The sequence below is a fragment of the Apus apus genome, chromosome 1, assembly GCF_020740795.1.
Source record: "Apus apus isolate bApuApu2 chromosome 1, bApuApu2.pri.cur, whole genome shotgun sequence".
NCBI lineage: Eukaryota > Metazoa > Chordata > Aves > Apodiformes > Apodidae > Apus > Apus apus.
Window position 1 is genome coordinate 11,226,115 of NC_067282.1, and position 18,055 is coordinate 11,244,169.

General features: G+C 45.7%; 1 protein-coding gene across 1 annotated transcript in view; it reads left to right on the forward strand.

The window, feature by feature from the left end:
• The first annotated feature begins 571 nt into the window (after positions 1-571).
• Positions 572-18,055, forward strand: part of PANX1 (pannexin 1) — a 29,445-nt gene continuing 11,961 nt past the window's right edge. Inside the window, exons 1-2 of the mRNA XM_051608252.1 lie at positions 572-790; positions 11,355-11,494. Of these exons, the coding sequence (XP_051464212.1) occupies positions 610-790; positions 11,355-11,494 (321 nt within the window). The 5' untranslated portion in view covers positions 572-609. The remainder of the gene's footprint in view (positions 791-11,354; positions 11,495-18,055) is intronic.

Here is an 18,055-nt window from a genome sequence, read left to right on the forward strand (position 1 = left end):
CATTTGGCAGAAGTAGGATGAGGCAGAGGGGTGCTGCATGCGAAGCACAGCGCAGGAGGTGGACAATCCCCTTCTAAGCTCCTGGTCTGAGGGGGCTGAGAATGCTCAGGGCTCGCAGAGCTTCAGAAAGCAACTGGAAAAACAGAAGGGGGAAAATTACCGAAGGGCTGTTAAAGGTGAAGGCACCCCACTGACTCCCACAACAAGTGTCTCGAGATACGGCAGCGGGAGCCAAACACGCGGCAACGGCACAGCACGCTCCGGCGCGGGTTGCCCGGGAAGTTGTGGATGTTCCCTCCCTGGAAGGGTTCAAGGCGCACGCAGGCACGGCCCCCACCGCGGTGCCCCCAGCCTCACCCCGGTACTGCCCCCAGCCTCACCCCGGCACTGCCCCCAGCCTCACCCAGGAGCAGCCCCCAGCCTCACCGCATCTGGTCTGCCTGCCTGCGGAGGCGGAGCCGAGCCGAGCCGAGCCGGACGGAGCGAAGCCGAGCCGAGCCGAGCCGAGCCGAGCCCCGCCCAGCAGGGCTGTGGCGGGAGGAGCCGGGCGGAGCCGAGCCAAGCTCAGCCGAGCCGTGCCGGGCCGAGCCGAGCCGAGCCGCGCTCGCCATGGCCATCGCGCACATCGCCACCGAGTACGTCTTCTCCGACTTCTTGCTGAAGGAGCCGCCGGACACGCGCTACAAGGGGCTGCGGCTGGAGCTGGCGCTGGACAAGATGGTCACCTGCATCGCCGTGGGGCTGCCGCTGCTCCTCATCTCCCTCGCCTTCGCTCAGGAGATCTCCATCGGTAACCGGGCCCCCGCGGCGCACGAAGGGCTCGGCTGCCGGCAGGGGTTGGGGCCCGGGGTGGGGAGTGCAGAGGGAGAGCAGCTCCTCGGGAATATAATATTCCCTGTCCTTCGCCAGCACCTCCCGAGCAGAGGCCCCGCCGCTCTTTTGTCTCCCGGCGCGGCGGCCGAGCCGTGCCCGAGCGGTGCCCCGTCCCGCGGGCCCGGCTGCAGCCCCGGCGCAGCCGTCCCGCTGCCCTGCGGGGGTGTGTGATCCCCTCCAGGGATCAGTGCCGAGGAAAAGGGGCTCCGGGCTGCGCGGGGGGCTCGGGCGGCGGCTGGGGCTGGACACCCGCTCCTCGGCTGGGAGGTGGGCAGCGCCAGCCCCTCTGCAAAGCTCTCCCCTGCTCGGCGGTGCTTCTGCGGCTGTTCCGGCTCAGCTCCTGGTGTGGCTCGGAAAGTGAAGCTGTGCTTTGCAGGAGAAGGGCCAAGTTTCCTTTGCGGTCTTGTTTTTCCCCTCCCATCCCCATGTCACAGAAGTGCTGGTGCGACAGCCCTGTAGCCAGCCCTTCTCAGCCTCTGAAGTGATGAGGAGGCTTTTAAATCCAGATGACAAGGGCTGGTAACCTGGGGGCTCACTTATAACATCTATTTGCTGGTAGAAATTGTTTTGTGCTTAAATAGCACTATATGAATGAAGATTTTGGCGGTGGATAAGCAGTACTGTCCGTTTTGAGGCCGGTGAATGACAAGACTTCCATCCCTTCAGAAACAGTTCAGTTTACTGTGTGTACCTGTTTGATGGCATTCAGTGCTGTGTGTCGGGGATGGATCAGCTATAGGTTTGAGTCAAGTGAATGTCAAGAGAGTGAAAGCTGGAACGGGACTGTAAATGAGTGGCGAATCTGTGCAAAAGCATAATGAATTGCATTAATCAGATACCAGGCTGCTTAAGAGATAAGATGCCTCAGACTGCTGTATTTACACCTAGCTATGCACCTGTTCCAGTAGATGTGGTTTTGACCCAAAGGTCTGTGGCCTGCAATAGCAGTGCAGAGGAGTCAAAGACAGCCAGGAGGGGAATGCCAAGACCAGATCAGAGTCCTGTGGGAGCTCCCATCAGAGACTGGATGGATAGAGCAGTGTTTCAGTAATCTAACCTGCTGCTTTTAGTTTTAGATCCAATGCTCATATGTGCATATTTATTCCTCTTAAAGCAATGAAAAAGAGCGCTTGCATTTCAGTATAGCAGCTTGTATATATGGGTCCCTTAGTTCTTCCTTCTCCTCTAAAAGCACTGGATCCAGTTTGAAATGGTGCCTGTGTAGCAAGGTCTCTTTTATGAGCTCTTCAGAAATATTTATTTCAGTTTCCTTTTTTATGTAAAGCTCCAATGCACTGTTGAACCACAAAGTTTGGTTAAGCATGCCATTCTCTTTGGATGAGTTTGCATCTTCACAAACCAAACATTAGGGCCTCAGTGTATGCTATAGGTAACATATTTCAGTATTAAGCTAATTCAGATTCATCTGTGACTGCAGAAGATTCATAAAGCAAGGATTCAGATGTGTGCTACATCTTGGGCTTTATTTTGCTTGTAATCTTGAGCACCTGTTAGGAGAAAACATGGGGTTTAAAAGCAAGCTCTTCTATATGAAAAAGATGAAAATAAGCAGTAAGCCAGGCCCCCAGCCTGAGTGAAACTGCACCACGTGGTTTCCATACAGAAAGTGATAGTATATCAGCCATGCTGCTGTTGTGGCTGTTGCCTGTTTCCTACACAGCACTTGCAGCTTAGCAGGCTGGCTGCTTACAGGAGATCCCAAAGCTGCTTCCATAAAGGCTTTTTGAGGGAGAGAGAAGGTCTTGGAGACTGGATATGCTCAGTTCTGTGAGCACTAGTGTTCAGTTGGTAATAAAATAGAAAGGAAGGATTGGTTTCAAACTCTTCCTGATGTAACTGTGCTTTGAAAAAGCTCAGGAGTGCTTAACAGAGAAAATGGTAGGGCCTATTTTAGGTATCTAAAAAGAGCAATTCAGAAGTTGTGAAAATGGTGAGTCATAGCACGGAGATATCTTTGTCTCCAGGTAAAAAAAAATATGAACACCGTTTCCAAAAATGAATGCTTGTCTCCTGTTTCTGTTGGGATAATTGCATTCTTCCCACCTAAAATTCTCTTGGCACCTTGAGCTGTCACCTTCACATCCTGCTCTGCCTTCCTGTCCCATTGCAATGTGGTGTCAGCTACCTGTAATTTTCCTCCTGCATGCAGTTGCTGTTAATTGTGCAAAATTATTCAAGTGTTTACAGAGGCTACAGAGGTTTTCTGAAGCTGCCAAGTGACTTTTAGTTTTGATAGAAGTTTCAAGAAATAAATAAGAATCCAGTTGGATATCACAGAGTTTTCTCTGCCGCAGGCACAGAAAACCCCAGCTGCTGTGCTCATCCAGCAGGCACTGCCAAAACTGGGGTTAGTGCCAGTGCTGCACTTCAGCATCCCTCAGGGGCAGGAGGAGAACTTACCTGAATTGATTCTTGGTTATATTTTAGAAATCTGTGGTCAGCTGCAGGTTTGTGATGATTTTAAGCTGGTTCTGGTGGTGCTTGGCTGGGATTGAGCTGTTCTCTGCCAGCCCTGGGAAGCTTTGCTGCCTGAAATCCCACACCTGTTATCTCCTTACAGATAGACCTTCTTTTATACAATTTTATATAATTTTATGTAATCTTATAGTTTTATACTGGGAACTTGGAGATAGACAAAACAATAAGATTGTGAGAATTGTGTTGTGTGTGCTTATATTTCATATAATCATAGGATGTCAGGTTGGAAGGGACCTCGAGGATCATGTGGTCCAGCCTTTCTAGGTAATAATATAGTTTAAATGAGAGGCCCCAGCACCCTGTCAAGCTGAGACTTAAAACCGTCCAATGTGGGGGAATCCACCACTTCTCTTGGGAGTTTATTCCAATGTCTAACTTCTTATGGTGACAAAATTTACCTCTAGTGTCCAATTGGAATCTCCCCAGGAGTAACTTGAACCCATTACCCCTTGTTGTTTCCATGTGACTCTTTGTAAAAAGGGAGTCCTAATCTCTTTGGTAGCCACCCTTTATGTACTGGAACATTTGTAATAAGGTTTCTCCTAAGCCTTCTCTTCTAAAGGCTGAACAAACCTATTTCTCTCAACCTTTCCTCATATGGCAGGTCCTCCAGTCCTCTGATCATCCTTGTGGCCCTTCTCTGGACCTGATATTATTTCCTTTGATTATTTGACAGTTCTTAGGGTAAATATATTACAGATGATCAGGCAACAGAAGCCATATGAAAATAGCTAAATCACCCATCCCTCTTCAAAGATCAAAAAGTAATTAAAAAATAGGGGCACCCTCAGCAATGTATGAGCCACAAATTAATAGAATTTTATCTGTGTCATTTTTCCATGACCATGTTTTATAGGAATAGCTTTAAGTCAGGATTGAGATTCCAGTTTTTAAACTACATGTGTACATATTGTGAGATATGCTTTCTTACTGTAAACAACTTGGTGGAAAACACAGATATGTCTTACCAAGGCACTACTTGTAGCATGATACTGCAGCCCCAAGCAGGTACGGTCAGTTGAGCAGAGAGGAAAGCAAAACAAGCAGCTGAATTTTGGCAGAGGCTCGTTTCCAAGTTAGTTCTGGGAAAAAATGTCAGTGGTTGGCTTGGGTTGCAGCCGGAAGAAAAACAGATGTGAGAGCTGTCCATGAGACACCAAATATTTTCATCTTCTCCCGTAGGAAGGTGACTGGGAGTTGCTCATCTGTGCCTAAGCCTGGTGGCTGCTTGTCACCAAATGATGTTGTTTGACTCTGGCTTGTCAGTTGTGGCAGGATGCTGGGTTAGGAAGTGCCTGGACATGAACCAAGTTACAGCATTTGCAGGAATCTGTCAAAAAATAATATTTGCTGCACTAGAAAAGTCTTATTTTCCTCTGATGCATCTTATCATTCTGGAGGGTGCTCAAAGCTGGGAAGGTGAAACCTTGCCCTCTGCTCTACTTACTATGGAGTTGATGTCCCCATTGACCATTTTGGGCTTTTCCAGTGGTGACAGTCCTTGCCACACTCAGTTTCCACCTAATTTCTGGGAATATTTTTTTCCCTGATTTGTGTGGCTTAGTTGCCATCCCCCCACTTGGCTGCCTGAGGGATTTGAGGTGCTTTGTCCAGCAGAAAACAGAGTGAAGGCTGTTAGCGGTGAACTCTAGATGCTGCAACCCAGCAGCATCTGTTGATGCCATGGGGGCAGCAGTGCCCATCTGCAGCATCCCTTATTGCATGTCCACCTTGTCTCTCTAGATATAGATTGTGTTTCTCCAACAGCCATGAGAATCAAATGCTAGAAAGGAAAAAACAAAGAAAACAGCACAGTTAAGAGACTAAATTACAACAAATATAAAAAGCCCCAAACAATAAATAGACCTAACTCTTGAATTAGGTTCCTTTCCTCTCCTGTTACCTCCTCACTGGCCTTTCCTGCTGCTGTCCCTCTCTCTTCACATTCACAAGTTGCTGGGGAGGGTTTTTGGGAAATAATCCTACCTGGTGACATCCATAAGAGCTGGGGGCTAAAGTTAAGTTGAGTGTAATTAGCCCAAAGGCTATTACTAGGGCAGCTGCTGGCTGAGAGTGTGAAAGACCAGCTCCAGGTGCTGCTGAAGCAGGTTATCTGCTAATAGTTGGCATCTGCACATCTTGCATGCAGTTCAGGAGGATGCTTTGAAACCTGGGGTGTTAATCACAGGACTGAGTCAACCAGTGTGTGAGCAGCATCAGTCTGGAGCAACTGGACGAACTGTGGACTTCAAAGCATCTCTTGCTAGAGGTGCAGACCCTAGGGAACAGCAGCGTGTGCTGTGCTGCTCTTTGACATCTAAGGAGGGCTCAGTAAATAGCAGAAATTACCAGCATCAGGAACAGGCTCTGCTGGAGAGTCAGGACAAACTTGTGAAAACATTTAGTTTAATGTCATGTTTAAGTTGCCTTTGGGTGAACAACTTCAACTGCTGGTGAGATTTTTTTCTGTGTCATTTGTACAGAGCCAGGTTTACATTGCCTATGGAAATGATGGTAAGCTGCTTTTGGTGCCAGAATTCATTGAAAAACATTACGGCCCTCTGCTGTTGCCCAGGATCTGGGGTCCCACCAATGTTGGCAGTGGGGCCAGGTGGTCATCACCATAGTTTTATCATAGAATCATAGAATGGTTAAGGTTGGAAGGGACCTTAAAGATCATCGGGTTCCAGCTTCCCTGCTATGAGCTGGGACACCTCACACTAGAACAGGTTGCACAAAACCTCATCCAGCCTGGCCTTAAACACCTCCAGGGAGGGAACATCAACAACCTCCCTAGGCAACCTGTCTTGAGTGTCTTCTCAGCAAGCTTGCTGATGATACCAAGCTGTGTGGTGTGGTTGACACCCTAGAGGGAAGGGACACCATCCAGAGGGACCTTGACAGGCTGGAGAGGTGGGCCAGTACCAACCTCATGAAATTCAACAAGGCCAAGTGCAGGGTCCTGCACCTGGGTCAGCACAACCCCAGGCACAAATACAGGCTTGGGGGCGAATGGCTGGAGAGCAGTCCTGAGGAGAAGGACTTGGGGGTGACAGTGGATGAGGAGCTCAACATGAGCTGCCAGTGTGTGCTGGAGCCCAGAGAGCAACTGCATCCTGGGCTGCATCAAAAGAAGTGTGGCCAGCAGGGCCAGAGAGGGGATTCTGCCCCTCTACTCTGCTCTGGTGAGAGCCCATCTGGAATACTGTGTACAGTTCTGGTGCCCTCAGCCCAAGAAAGATACAGACCTGTTGTAGAGGGTCCAGAGAAGGGCCACCAAGATGATCAAAGGGCTGGAGCACCTCTGCTGTGAAGACAGGCTGAGAGAGTTGGGGCTGTTCAGCCTGGAGAAGAGGAGGCTCTGAGGAGACCTTATAGCACCTTCCAGAACCTGAAGGGGCTGCAGGAAGCTGGGGAGGGGCTTTTCATCAGAGAGGGTAGTGATAGGACAAGGGGTAATGGTTTTAAATTGAAAGGGGAGAGAATGAGGTTAGACATCAGGAAGAAATTCTTCACCATGAGGGTAGTAAGGTGCTGGAACAGGTTGCCTAGGGAGGTTGTTGATGTTCCCTCCCTGGAGGTGTTTAAGGCCAGGTTGGATGAGGTTTTGTGCAGCCTGGTCTAGTGTGAGGTGTCCCTGCTCATAGCAGGGAAGCTGGAACCTGATGATCTTTAAGGTCCCTTCCAACCTTAACCATTCTGTAATTCTGTGATTCTATGGGAGTGTCTTTTCTGTTTCACTTGACCAGCCACTTTGATCCATGAGAAGCATCTATAAATCGAATAAAATAATTCATTCTTGTCCACCACTCCTGATGCATGTGCATGCACCCACACAGAAGTTGCTTTGACATGCATTAGGACATATTTTTTTTCATATTTTAAAGTATTTTTTAGTGTTGGGGTGGAGGATGTGCATTGGATGATGCCTGGCACTCTGTGTATTTGTGCCTTGATTTTCCTGTCTGTGGGTTTTTCTTTAGTGGTTGCTAACGTGCATAGTTCTTGGTAGATAAAATCAGGTGTTTGGGTATCATGGCTAGTTAATTTTGCCTTGTGGAAAATTACAGTAGTAATTAAGGGCCAGTTTTTCATCCAAACATGCAAATAATTTTCTAGTGATTACAGTGTATTAGAAACCAAATCATTACTTACTGAGGGTTTAAACCTGTCAACTACAACCACCTGATCCTGGTTCAGAAAAAATAGTTCAGCATATGATTAACATTGATTCTTGGAAGTGCTCTCTGTTGTAGTGTCTTAATTAGATGTTTAAGTCAGATGAGGGGTGTTGAGCCACTGGGGAGGAAACCAGTCTAGCTTGCTGGGTTTATGCTCTGGAAAGGGCTGCAGCCAGAAGAGGATGCTGAGCACTCTGCTTAAACCCCAGCAAAGCAGCTGGATGCTGAACAGGGACTTCTCTTCAGATTTCAGATTTTCCTTGGGATTCTGAGAGGGTTTTTTGTTGATTGGTTCCTTTCTGTTTTTTTGTTGTGTTGTTTTTGTTTTTGTTTTTTTTTTTTTTGGAAGGCATATACAGGGGCATTAGAGTGTTAATTGCAGAAGTGGTGTCTATCTGCTCATTTAGCATCAGTAGCAAAATTTCCACCTCATTTTGGGCAAAAGAAGCCAGAGTAGGCCCACTGCTTGCATTTCACCTCTGAGAACTTCCAGCTGGGATTGAAACATCATCTTTTAGACACCTGATGACCGACCCTTCCCAAATGAGCTAGTAAGACCGAGGCAAAGCAGCTGAAGGGGTGTTACCAGGGGACAGGATGTCAACCTGTGGGCAGCCCCATGCTGGTTTTTACAGTGTTACACAGGAGCTGCAGAGGAGCCAGTTGCAGAAGAAAAGTGTTCTCCTGGTGCAGACAGGGAGGAGGCAGCTGGGATGGGTTGGCAGGGCACACATGGAGATGCCCCAGCAGGGCGGGGTGGCAGCTCAGGCCTTGCTGCTCACTGGCTGTGCTGGCTCAGCCTGTGCTCAGCTGCATTCCTGCCAGTAATTCCTGCTCTCAGCCACCAGACCCATCTGATAATCTCAGAGCACTTGTTAAAGTGACCCTTATCATGCATGGCTGCACACCTGTTGCTGCCTCAAATTTCTGCAACTCTTTTGGGTGGTTTCTCTTTAGGGCAACCATAGTAAGTGGCATTTTTTTATCCTCATTTGTTTTCAAAAATAAAAGTCAAATCCCCATCACACTCTCTCCAAAGTTGGTTTAGTACCAGGGAATGATTTTTTTAAAAAGCGTGTTGCCAAGTATAATGATAACTTGGCCAAAGAATGTTGTGGCAACTGCTTAACAAATGCAGGTATTTATTACTCCTCATCCTTGCTGTGTATTTTATCTCCCTGTTGTTGTTACAGACTTGGCTGCTGCTTTTCTTTTTCCCTTTCTATTACTTGTGGGAGCAAAAGATGGGGAATGGCTTCATGTCACCAAGCCAAGAGTCTGTTCCTTTGATATCAGAGGACCATTAGCCTTTCATAAACTAACCCTGTTCATGCAGCTGTGCACAGTGGGTCTGTGGAAGGCATTTGGCCTTTTGCCTAATTTTTCCTTTAATAAAACTACACATTTTCTTTTTCACTTCCTCCTGAATAGCCCAACATAAAGTAAGTTATCTGTATAGATTTGTTGCTATTAGTCCTTTGGGGGAGAGAAGGAAGCTAAAAAAGGATGGAAAACTGTGACCATTTCCAAAGGCATTTAGTAATCTGTGTTCTGTGTAGCTGATGCACAAAAACATCCTCTCCACTTAAGTCTTAACATTACCACTGTTAGTGCCAAGTTGTAATTTACATTAGCAAGTGTTTACAACCCAGACTGCAGTAAGTTAATTAAAAACCAGTGCAATAATGAATGTCCCCAGCTTCTGCTTGATGTTCTTTATGTTGAGCGCTGTCTGCTTGGCTCCCAAGTCAAGTTGCCAAAGGTTTTCAACGTCCCTGCTGAAAGCCCAGGAATGAGAAGAGCCAGCTTGACTCTCTGCTGCACCACTGGCATCACTGTAGCTGATCTGGGATGACATTATGCACATCACTCTTTGGAGAAGGAGGCTGGCTTCCCTTTTCCTCCCCAGTTTAAACACTCCATCATTTTCAGTGGTTTCCCACCCATTAAGGAGACTGAACACATGGAGTGTGTTTGTTGATACAGATACACAGATATGAATAGGACAAAGCATCTTTCTGAGCACTCCTATTGCTCACCCTGTGAAAGGGTCACTTGTTTGCTGCTTCATACTGGGCACAGCCAGTAGCAGGAGGCTTGTGAAGTGATGAGAGCAGCGCATAAATGCTCCCTGTCCAGTGGAGAACAGACACTCCAATTGCCAGCCCTCCTTTTTTCTTTTTTTTTCTTTTTTTCTTTTCTTTTTTTTTTTTTTCCCCTGCAGTATATTATTTTGTGAACTTCCATAGTTGATGGAAGTTCTCTGGAGAGCAGAGACTACTGAAGCTTTGGGAGAGTGCAAGTGCTTGTCTGGTGCCAACTTTGCTAAATCACATGAGCCCTGGTCTGATAAACAGTCACTTGTTTCTCATAAGCAAGGCTTATGACACATCCTTATGATACTACAGCTTAGAAAGAATTATAATAGTGACTCATAAGGAAAAGCTTCTATTAATAATGCTCCTTGACTATGCTATGTTGTAAAAAAGCTATACAAGTTGCAAGGCAAACACAGTTGGCTTGTGTTACAAAGGAAATTATTATCTCTAAAAGCTAAACCAGCAAAAAGGCAGAAATGATACAATTTTGTACAAAATGCTTTTCCCCTCTAAAGCCCACAGCAATGCCATTAGCACTGATGTTGATGAATGTGTTAAGGAAAAAATAAAAGCAGTAATGTTTCCTCCCTGTTAATCTTTTGATATAGGTGTTGTGTTGGAAGTTGCTTTTGGGAGGGAAATTCATGGAAAAGCCAACTCCACTTTGGCAATCATTTGGTGGAACAGCTATCCTGTTTCAATATTTAGAAAAACCTGCTGGAAACACATGGGGGTTTTTGCTTTCACTGCCAAAGTTTCAGAGAGAAAATCAAAACCCCTCATCCTGTTTTACTGTCTGTTATCCAAGGAGCCAGTGGTGTTCCACATCTTGTAACCACTCTTCCTCATTAAGAAATACTTTGGGAAGACTCAACTGGTGCCTTTAGCTGGGCAGAGAAGAATTTGACCCAAAGGCTGATGCTGGCTAAATAGCCGCTCTTGTTTTAATTAGTGCCCTGATCTTAATTTGAAGGTCCCAAGGAGCTGGAAAGGTGCTAGGAATGAGGGGGAGAATGGTGGTACAGCACGTCACTGAGCTGGTGAGGAGGCGTGTGGCACCCTCTGGAGATGTCTGGGGACCATGATTGCTCTGCCAGAAGCTACATGAGGAAATCCTTGTTTTCACATGTGTAACTTGAACCCCTCAAAACTCACATGCAGTCTCAGAGGCAGAGGAAGGGGCAGCACCGTGGACCAGACCTGGCTGAGATCACTGTAAGGCTGCTGGGCTGATGTTTGAGGTCTGGTTTCAATAAACATGTATGCTGTGGGTTGTGCATCACCCAGCCCAGCAGCATGAAGGTGCCTGGTTGTAGCTGTTTCCTCAGGAAACCAGCCTTACCTGCTGACATTTATATTGCTGGTACCCCTTTGGCCAACCTGAGTCAAGTGCAAGTGTGACAGGTCTTGGAGGTCAGGTTGCCTCCAAAACTTAAAAAAATAGGCCTAAAAGACTGGTGCTTGTAATGTGCTGTCTCAACCCTTAGAAGACATCACAGAGTCCCTGTGGGAGTTCAACCCTTTGGGTGAAGTGGGAACTCAGTGACTCCCCTCCCGGCAGAGTTTGTGTGTTTCATTCGATCACTTAACCCAATAGCTTTGGATACTATGACATTTCCAGTGTGAGGTTTTCTTTCCAAACTTGATGTCTTGTTTCTTTTAATCTTCTGAGGATGAGCTGACCTCTGCTTTGTTTTCCCAGGTGCTCAGATAAGCTGTTTCGCTCCCAGCTCCTTCTCCTGGCGACAAGCTGCTTACGTGGACTCCTACTGCTGGGCAGCTGTGCAGCAGAAGCAACCATCCCAGAACAACTTAGAAAACATTCCCCTGTGGCTGCATAAAGTACGTACACATCTCCTCCTGGAAAAGTTGTCCCTAAACGGAAACCTGCCTTTGTCTCGCTTTTCTTGCTCCTCTGCTATAGTCCTTGCCTTTGACTTGAATCTCTATTTTTAGAGAGAATGTTTTCTTTCCCTTACTTCTAATACAGGCTAGTACTAGAGAAAGTATTTTCTGCCTTTAAATAAAGGGCCTGTCATGCTATAATAAGAAATATCCCCAGTTATCTGACACAAGAGTAATGTTAATGTTGCTTTGCTGCCCTGGAGCCTTACATGGCTTTAGCCAGGAACTATTTTAAAACCAGGATAAAGGACACAACAACTGCCCTAATGCTTGTATCAAAAGCTTATTTTAGGAAAACTGGGCAGTAAAAATATTCAGTATTTTGATTATGTTACACTTGGCCAGTTGTGCATGGAGAGAAACTCATGACAGAGAGGCATTTTGGGAGAGACTTGAATTTATCACTGGTACCACCAGGTTTAACCTGCCTGCAGTGCAGTGCTCCTCAGCACTTCCACAGGCTGTTCCCTTGCAGATCATGAGTTGGCTTGCACTGTTCCAGCTGAAGCAGCACCATAATGAATGCACCAGTGGGAGAGTTATTTTAAGGGTAAAAAGTGCAGAAGGTGCTGAGACACTTGAGCTGGCTCAAAGCAGATAGCCAAGCTTTGGCAGGAGTTACAAACCCTGAGCAAGTGCCTGTGCCTGGAGCTGGCTCAGCTGGAGAGGCAGCATCGCCCTGCTCGGGCAGTGCTGGTGCCCAAGTAAGAAGTGCTCTTGGAGCTCTGCAAATCTGGGGTGTTATGTGCTGCCTTCCCCACCTCTTTTATTACCCCAGCAAGTAACGCACTGGTACCTGGGAACAAGGGAGAACCTGGTGTTAGAGAGAGCTCAGGTCTGAGACCTGTATTTCTGGGTTTTGCTGGTGTATCCTATACCTCAGTTTTATTATCCAGTCAGCTAGTGGTATCTCCCCTGAAAGACTATTTAGGGCTCTCTCTGGTTCTTTGGCTGACTCAGATCACTAACTGTCAGGATTTACTACTGCCTTCTCCACTTAGCTCCACTCATCGCCTTGACCCAACAGTTTTGAGTTTCATTAATATTAAAGCCAGACTTGTTGGTTTCTGGCCTGAACTCTTCCTTGCTCAGTTAGTGCTCCTCTTCACTTCAGTCAGACCTTTGACAGAGGCCAGCTGAAGCTGTTGGGACATCTTGCCATGCAGGCAGCTTGCATGGGTGGAAACTCCACCTGAAAATCTAGATCTGTTGCTGCCCCTTTCTGTTGAGGGATGAGTTCTTGTTACCCAATTTCTTTGTGTTGAATTCTATGCCATAATCACCTGCTCATAGCTGTAAGTCTCCTAGTTTGCCAGCCATGACCAATAGCTGACTCAGAGCTTGTAGCAGAGGCTGGGTGCCTCGTCTTAATCTCCTAAACCCATGCTAAGCCACCTACCATTCTGAGACAAGCACTGGGAGCTGCAGATGCTGTTTGTATGCCGGGATTAATTAATATCCATCTTCTGATTGTTCATCAACTTCCATGCTTTACAAGTTTCCAGGAAAGGAGTGGTGTTACAGCTATTATACACTGACCTTTGGTTCCCACTGTGGTGAGAACATCTGATGGTGTTTGGCTGTTGTTGGCATCCCAGGCAGGCAGCTGCTGGCTGCTTTGCTGGGTGTCTTGCCATTGGGCTGGTCACTTCTGCAGGAAACAAGGCTTGGGTTGTCTCCCCAGCCTACAAGCTCATTGATCTGCAGATTTTGGCTAGATGACTACTTTAAAAATGGGCAAAGCAGGGCCTCTGTCAGAGCACATTGATGTTAAATGAGACAAGAGAACCTTCCTAAGTTAGGTGGGAGCAGACTTGACTCCACAGTGCACGGATCTTTGGGCCAAGTTTTTCATAAGATGACACTTTAAGCTTTTTTCCTGCTTTATGGTCAGCAGTACTTTTCTTTGCAAAGCATCTCAGGTTCTTTCTAGTACTCTGACTCACTTAGCATCTCACTACATTGGCATGCTGGAAGGCTCCCTAAAAAATGCTTAAAGAGGCATTAAATTGTAATTTTGGGGGAATGAGGCTGTAGGTCTCAATTCCTGATTGAAATGAATGGGTTTCCTTGTGGCACACTCTCTGTGCTCTGTCAGACATGCTGCCAAGGGTTTGCATCTGGGACAGTGCTCAGCATGGTGTAGAGAAGAGGTAGGACTGTCTGGCTCTTGATGAAAAAGCCAACTTCCAGCAACTTGCTTTGCTTTTGTTCTAGGTATCTGGTTCCTCTGAAGGATTATCAAAACCAGGTTGCATGACAGAAGAACTGAAACCTTCCCATTCCCCTCCTATTTCAGAGTACAATTTTGCACTGGGATATTTGGGTTTTCATCCGTAACATGCATGTTTCAACTTTGGGCAATCCCCAAAGCTTGGGCACTTTTACTTGCTGTCCTTTCTGCTCTGGGAGATCTCTCCCAGCACTTAAATTTATCACTTTGGAATTTTGTTTTGGAGTGGAGAGGAGGAACGTACTGCAGCTTTCTGGGTTGCCTGACTCTCTAGTGGTCTGTGAACTTCTAGAGTGGAAAGTGCATTTGAATGTGGATGATTTTTGGAGAGCAGGAAATTCCCAGTGATCCTGGAATAACTTTTCAGACTGGATAACCCTTAGCAGATTGTAAAATGAGTTGTGTACTCAAATGCACAAATCAAGAAATGAATTGTCTGAAGATAGATAAGTGGAAAGGTAAGACTATGGTATGTCCTACCTGTATTCTTAGTTTAACACTAAGATTTATTCCTCTATGTCAGTGAAAAAGCTGACAAAATTAGTATATGGTTTAGTCCTCTGGCAAGACTCATCTTCAGGTTTGTCATTGATGAAACTTAACATGATGGGACTTTGTTCTTCTGTTGTCTCCTGGGGTTTTCCATTCAGTCTTAATTCCCTCAAGAGGTTGCTTATGTATATCTGAAGCGTCAGAACAGAGATACTGGTTTCTACAAGTGAGTGGTAAAGAGAGACAAGACAGTGATGATGTGGAATGGAAGTGTCATATATTTGCTCCCTCTGTGCAGACTGTTTGCTTTTTGTCTCTGAAGAAGAGTGCTCCATCTGGCAACTTATTTTGATAAAACAACTTGAACCTTAACTGGAACACAGACAAGATTTTGGCTGTTGTGAGTGGGCAGTCCTGGCAGTCTAGTGGAGGCAGAAACTGCCCTGTGAAGCCTTCTTAATCTATAGTGCAAAGAGAAATGTATATATACAAACATATGCAGGAGAACAGGGAGCATCATCTTGCTGACTCTTGATAGCCACCGGATACCGTAATCAAGCAAGTTGAGGGACAGTTAGACACTGAGGGATGACTTCTCTCTAACCGTGAAATCTGGATTGCTAGGATGGAGGTGTCTGTGATCAAGAGGCTTCTAGGGATTTTTTTTAATTACTCTGTTTTCTATTCTGTTGTTGACGAGGGAGAATCAAAGAGGCAAAGTAGGAAGCAAAGTAGGGGTAGAAGGAGTAGATCGTTCTTCAGAAGAAGGGGATTTGTACCAATGTGAAATGCAGGCAAACAATTCATCTGACTGAGAGCAGAAAGAGGTCTTCACGTGTGGCACAGCCAGGAGAGGTCTGTTCTCTGGCTCATATCTCTAAAAATGCAGGGAAGTGCTGTGGGACCTCAGCATGACTCAAAGCATTGCACACCAAGAATGGGTCTGAAGTCTCTGTGTGTACAAAGTGAAACTTACCTTGTAAATGCTAACATATTTTTAATAGCAGTAAGATTTACCACAGACCTGTGGGTTGTTATTTTTGAATTGCCAAAAATAACAAGCCCTGAGGTTCTTCATTATCTTGTTTATCTTGTGATTGTTGTCTGTTTCTCCTTACTCACTCTTTGTACAGCTTCTTAGTTGACTGAGGACTCCTCACGTTCCATCCATAAATCCCCACCCAGAGGGATTAAGGGCTGTCAGAACAAGGACACCTGAATGCAGATGCATCTTTGAGAGTGTAATGTTAGAACTACTTAAGTCATATTGGTCTTACTAATTGAAATTGGAGAAATACAGTTTTTAAGCTGTATCAAAATAGAAAGTAAGTAACAGGTGGGGTAAAAAAGCCATGTATGGTCTGAGATTCACATTCACATCTGGAGGCAGGATAGTACCTCAGCCAGAGTGATGAGTCATTTATAGCTCAGGTTCCTGCCCTGAACATCAACAAAACATCTCCCATCAACTCAAACAGAAATAATCATATCCAGAGAGAGCTCAATGCCTTTGTTTCTGGAAACACGTGGTTGCTGTCACTGGCCTGGCTGGAGGCTGTTGCCTTTGCTTAGGCTCTTACCAGTGGCAAATCAGAATTTGGAACTGAAGAAGCAGATACTTCACCATGATCTTATATATTAATGCTAAATATTTTAATCTCAAATGAATGAATACACTTCAGGGCTTCCTTCTTTGTTATGTCCTGCCAATGCATTTCTCAAGGCTGTAATTCAGACCTGTGCAGCTTAACAGCTTTGTGCCATTGTAGTTAAAGCTACTGCCTGTCTGCTATTAGATATACTGGAAGTCAGAATTCTTGCAACCACTTCAGTAGTGTTTGCCCAGAGGAAATAAAGACTGAAGATGCAGCCATCTTTATCCAGATCTTGGCAAGCTTTCTGTAGATTATGTCCTTGCAAATGCCTTTTGGATCACATCAGCCTTGGCAACTGTATTTTCTTTGATTGATAAAAGTGTATTTTTGCTTATGATGAAGTTTTTTCAGATGCCTTTTTAACTTATTTGCTGTGTATTTACTGTATCTTAGCACATTTGAAGCTGGGGATTCTATATAAGAGACTATTTTATGTCTGTTTGGCTTGGTGGAGTGTTGTGCCATGGGCTACCAAACAACTTGTGTTGGATCTAGTCCTTTTTTCACCTTTGACTTCTCTGTGGGATGTGTTACTCTCAGAGTACATCCATGAGATAAAAAGGCACTAATTCTGCAGTTCCCATTTCAATTAGTAGTTGCACAGCAGGGATGTTGAGCATATAGGCCTTTAGCCTGGAGTGAGGAATCCTGCTCTGCATAGATTTCTGCTCTGATAAGGCTTGGATTTGAGTGCTTCATCAGCACTGGTTAACATGAGCTTCTGTGGTTTCTGGTGTTGAGTGATCAGACATATCCTGTGTAGGTGTGAGGTGCTCTTGGCTTTCAGGAGGAGTGAGGTTGTAGCCTGTAATGTGTACAGAGCTCAAAGGTCTGTCAAGTGACATGAACTACAGGAATACAGGACAAGTGGCAGTTGACCTCTTGTCTTCCTAGTGCTCTGCTTCCTAAGGACCTTTCTGTCCTATCCAGCATGCTGTCAGACTAAGGGACAGGCAAGGCAGGTGAACCTGCTTCTATCATCTCTAGCTTCCAGGAGCTCAGCAATACTTAGCAAAAAACATACAGGGGACTTAATTTGCGTCCCTGGTGCGTGTGCTGCTAGTTTTGTCTGCCTCCTGCTGGATGTTAATCACACAGTACCTATGCCTAGTGCCTTCCAGAAACTTGAATTAGCCTAGCTGAAGCTCTGCTACTCTATTTCAGAGTGCCAAGCTTGATGGGCTTTTTACCCATCTTTTTTTCCTTGCAGCTAGGGGGAAATGAAGACTTGAAGCATCCAGGTTGAAGCTTGGTGTTGTAGCCCTCAAGGCACTTTCCCTAATGACACTCAGAAAAAGTATTTTGAACCACAGGATGTTATATGTGTTCTAATCTACTTTCAGAGAACCTTTTTTCACTTATGCAGTCTCATACCATCTGACATCCAAAATAATGAACTTGCTATTGAAAAGCAACTTAATAACTAGACAGCAGAGTAAAAGAAGGATTTTACTTTTAGGACAGTATCTTTCACTGTCCAGGACTGAAGCAGTATTTCCTCCTTGTGTGTTTGGTGCCTTGGGACCAAATACATAAACTGTAAAAAAGAGTTTATGGCACATGCTCATCTGTGTATGAATACCACAGAACCCTCTTAAAATGAGAAGTCATTGTGAGTGACTGTAAAATGTAGTCAGATGAGCTGGATAATCTGAGCCTATTGCTCTGAAACTTAGGACTCGTGCCTGATGACTTTGCATTTTCACTTCTGCCTGTCAGTTGAAGACCATAAATGTTAATGATTCAAAACAATTTGCTGGTTATCTAAGCCTGCTGTTAACAAATAGAACAAGTGTATATTTCATTTTTTAAAAAGCCAGAATCCGAGAGAGATGGAGTGGTTCATCGAGTGCTGTGGAAGGGCTGACAAATACAGGCTTTTGTTTCCAAAAAGAAAGGGCTGGACCAATGGTCACGCTGCTGCTCTAGTTTTGAGACTGTTCAGAAAAGAGCTGCACAGTGTTTTGTCATACTTCCACAAGCTGCAGCTTTGGGACCCTGGCAAGGGGAAGCCCAGCAAATGCCTTGCAAACTTGCTCTTGCCCCACTGGTGTGATGCTTCTAGGTGAAGAGGCAGTGGGGAAGGAGCTGGATGTGGTGCAAGTGAAGATATCAGAG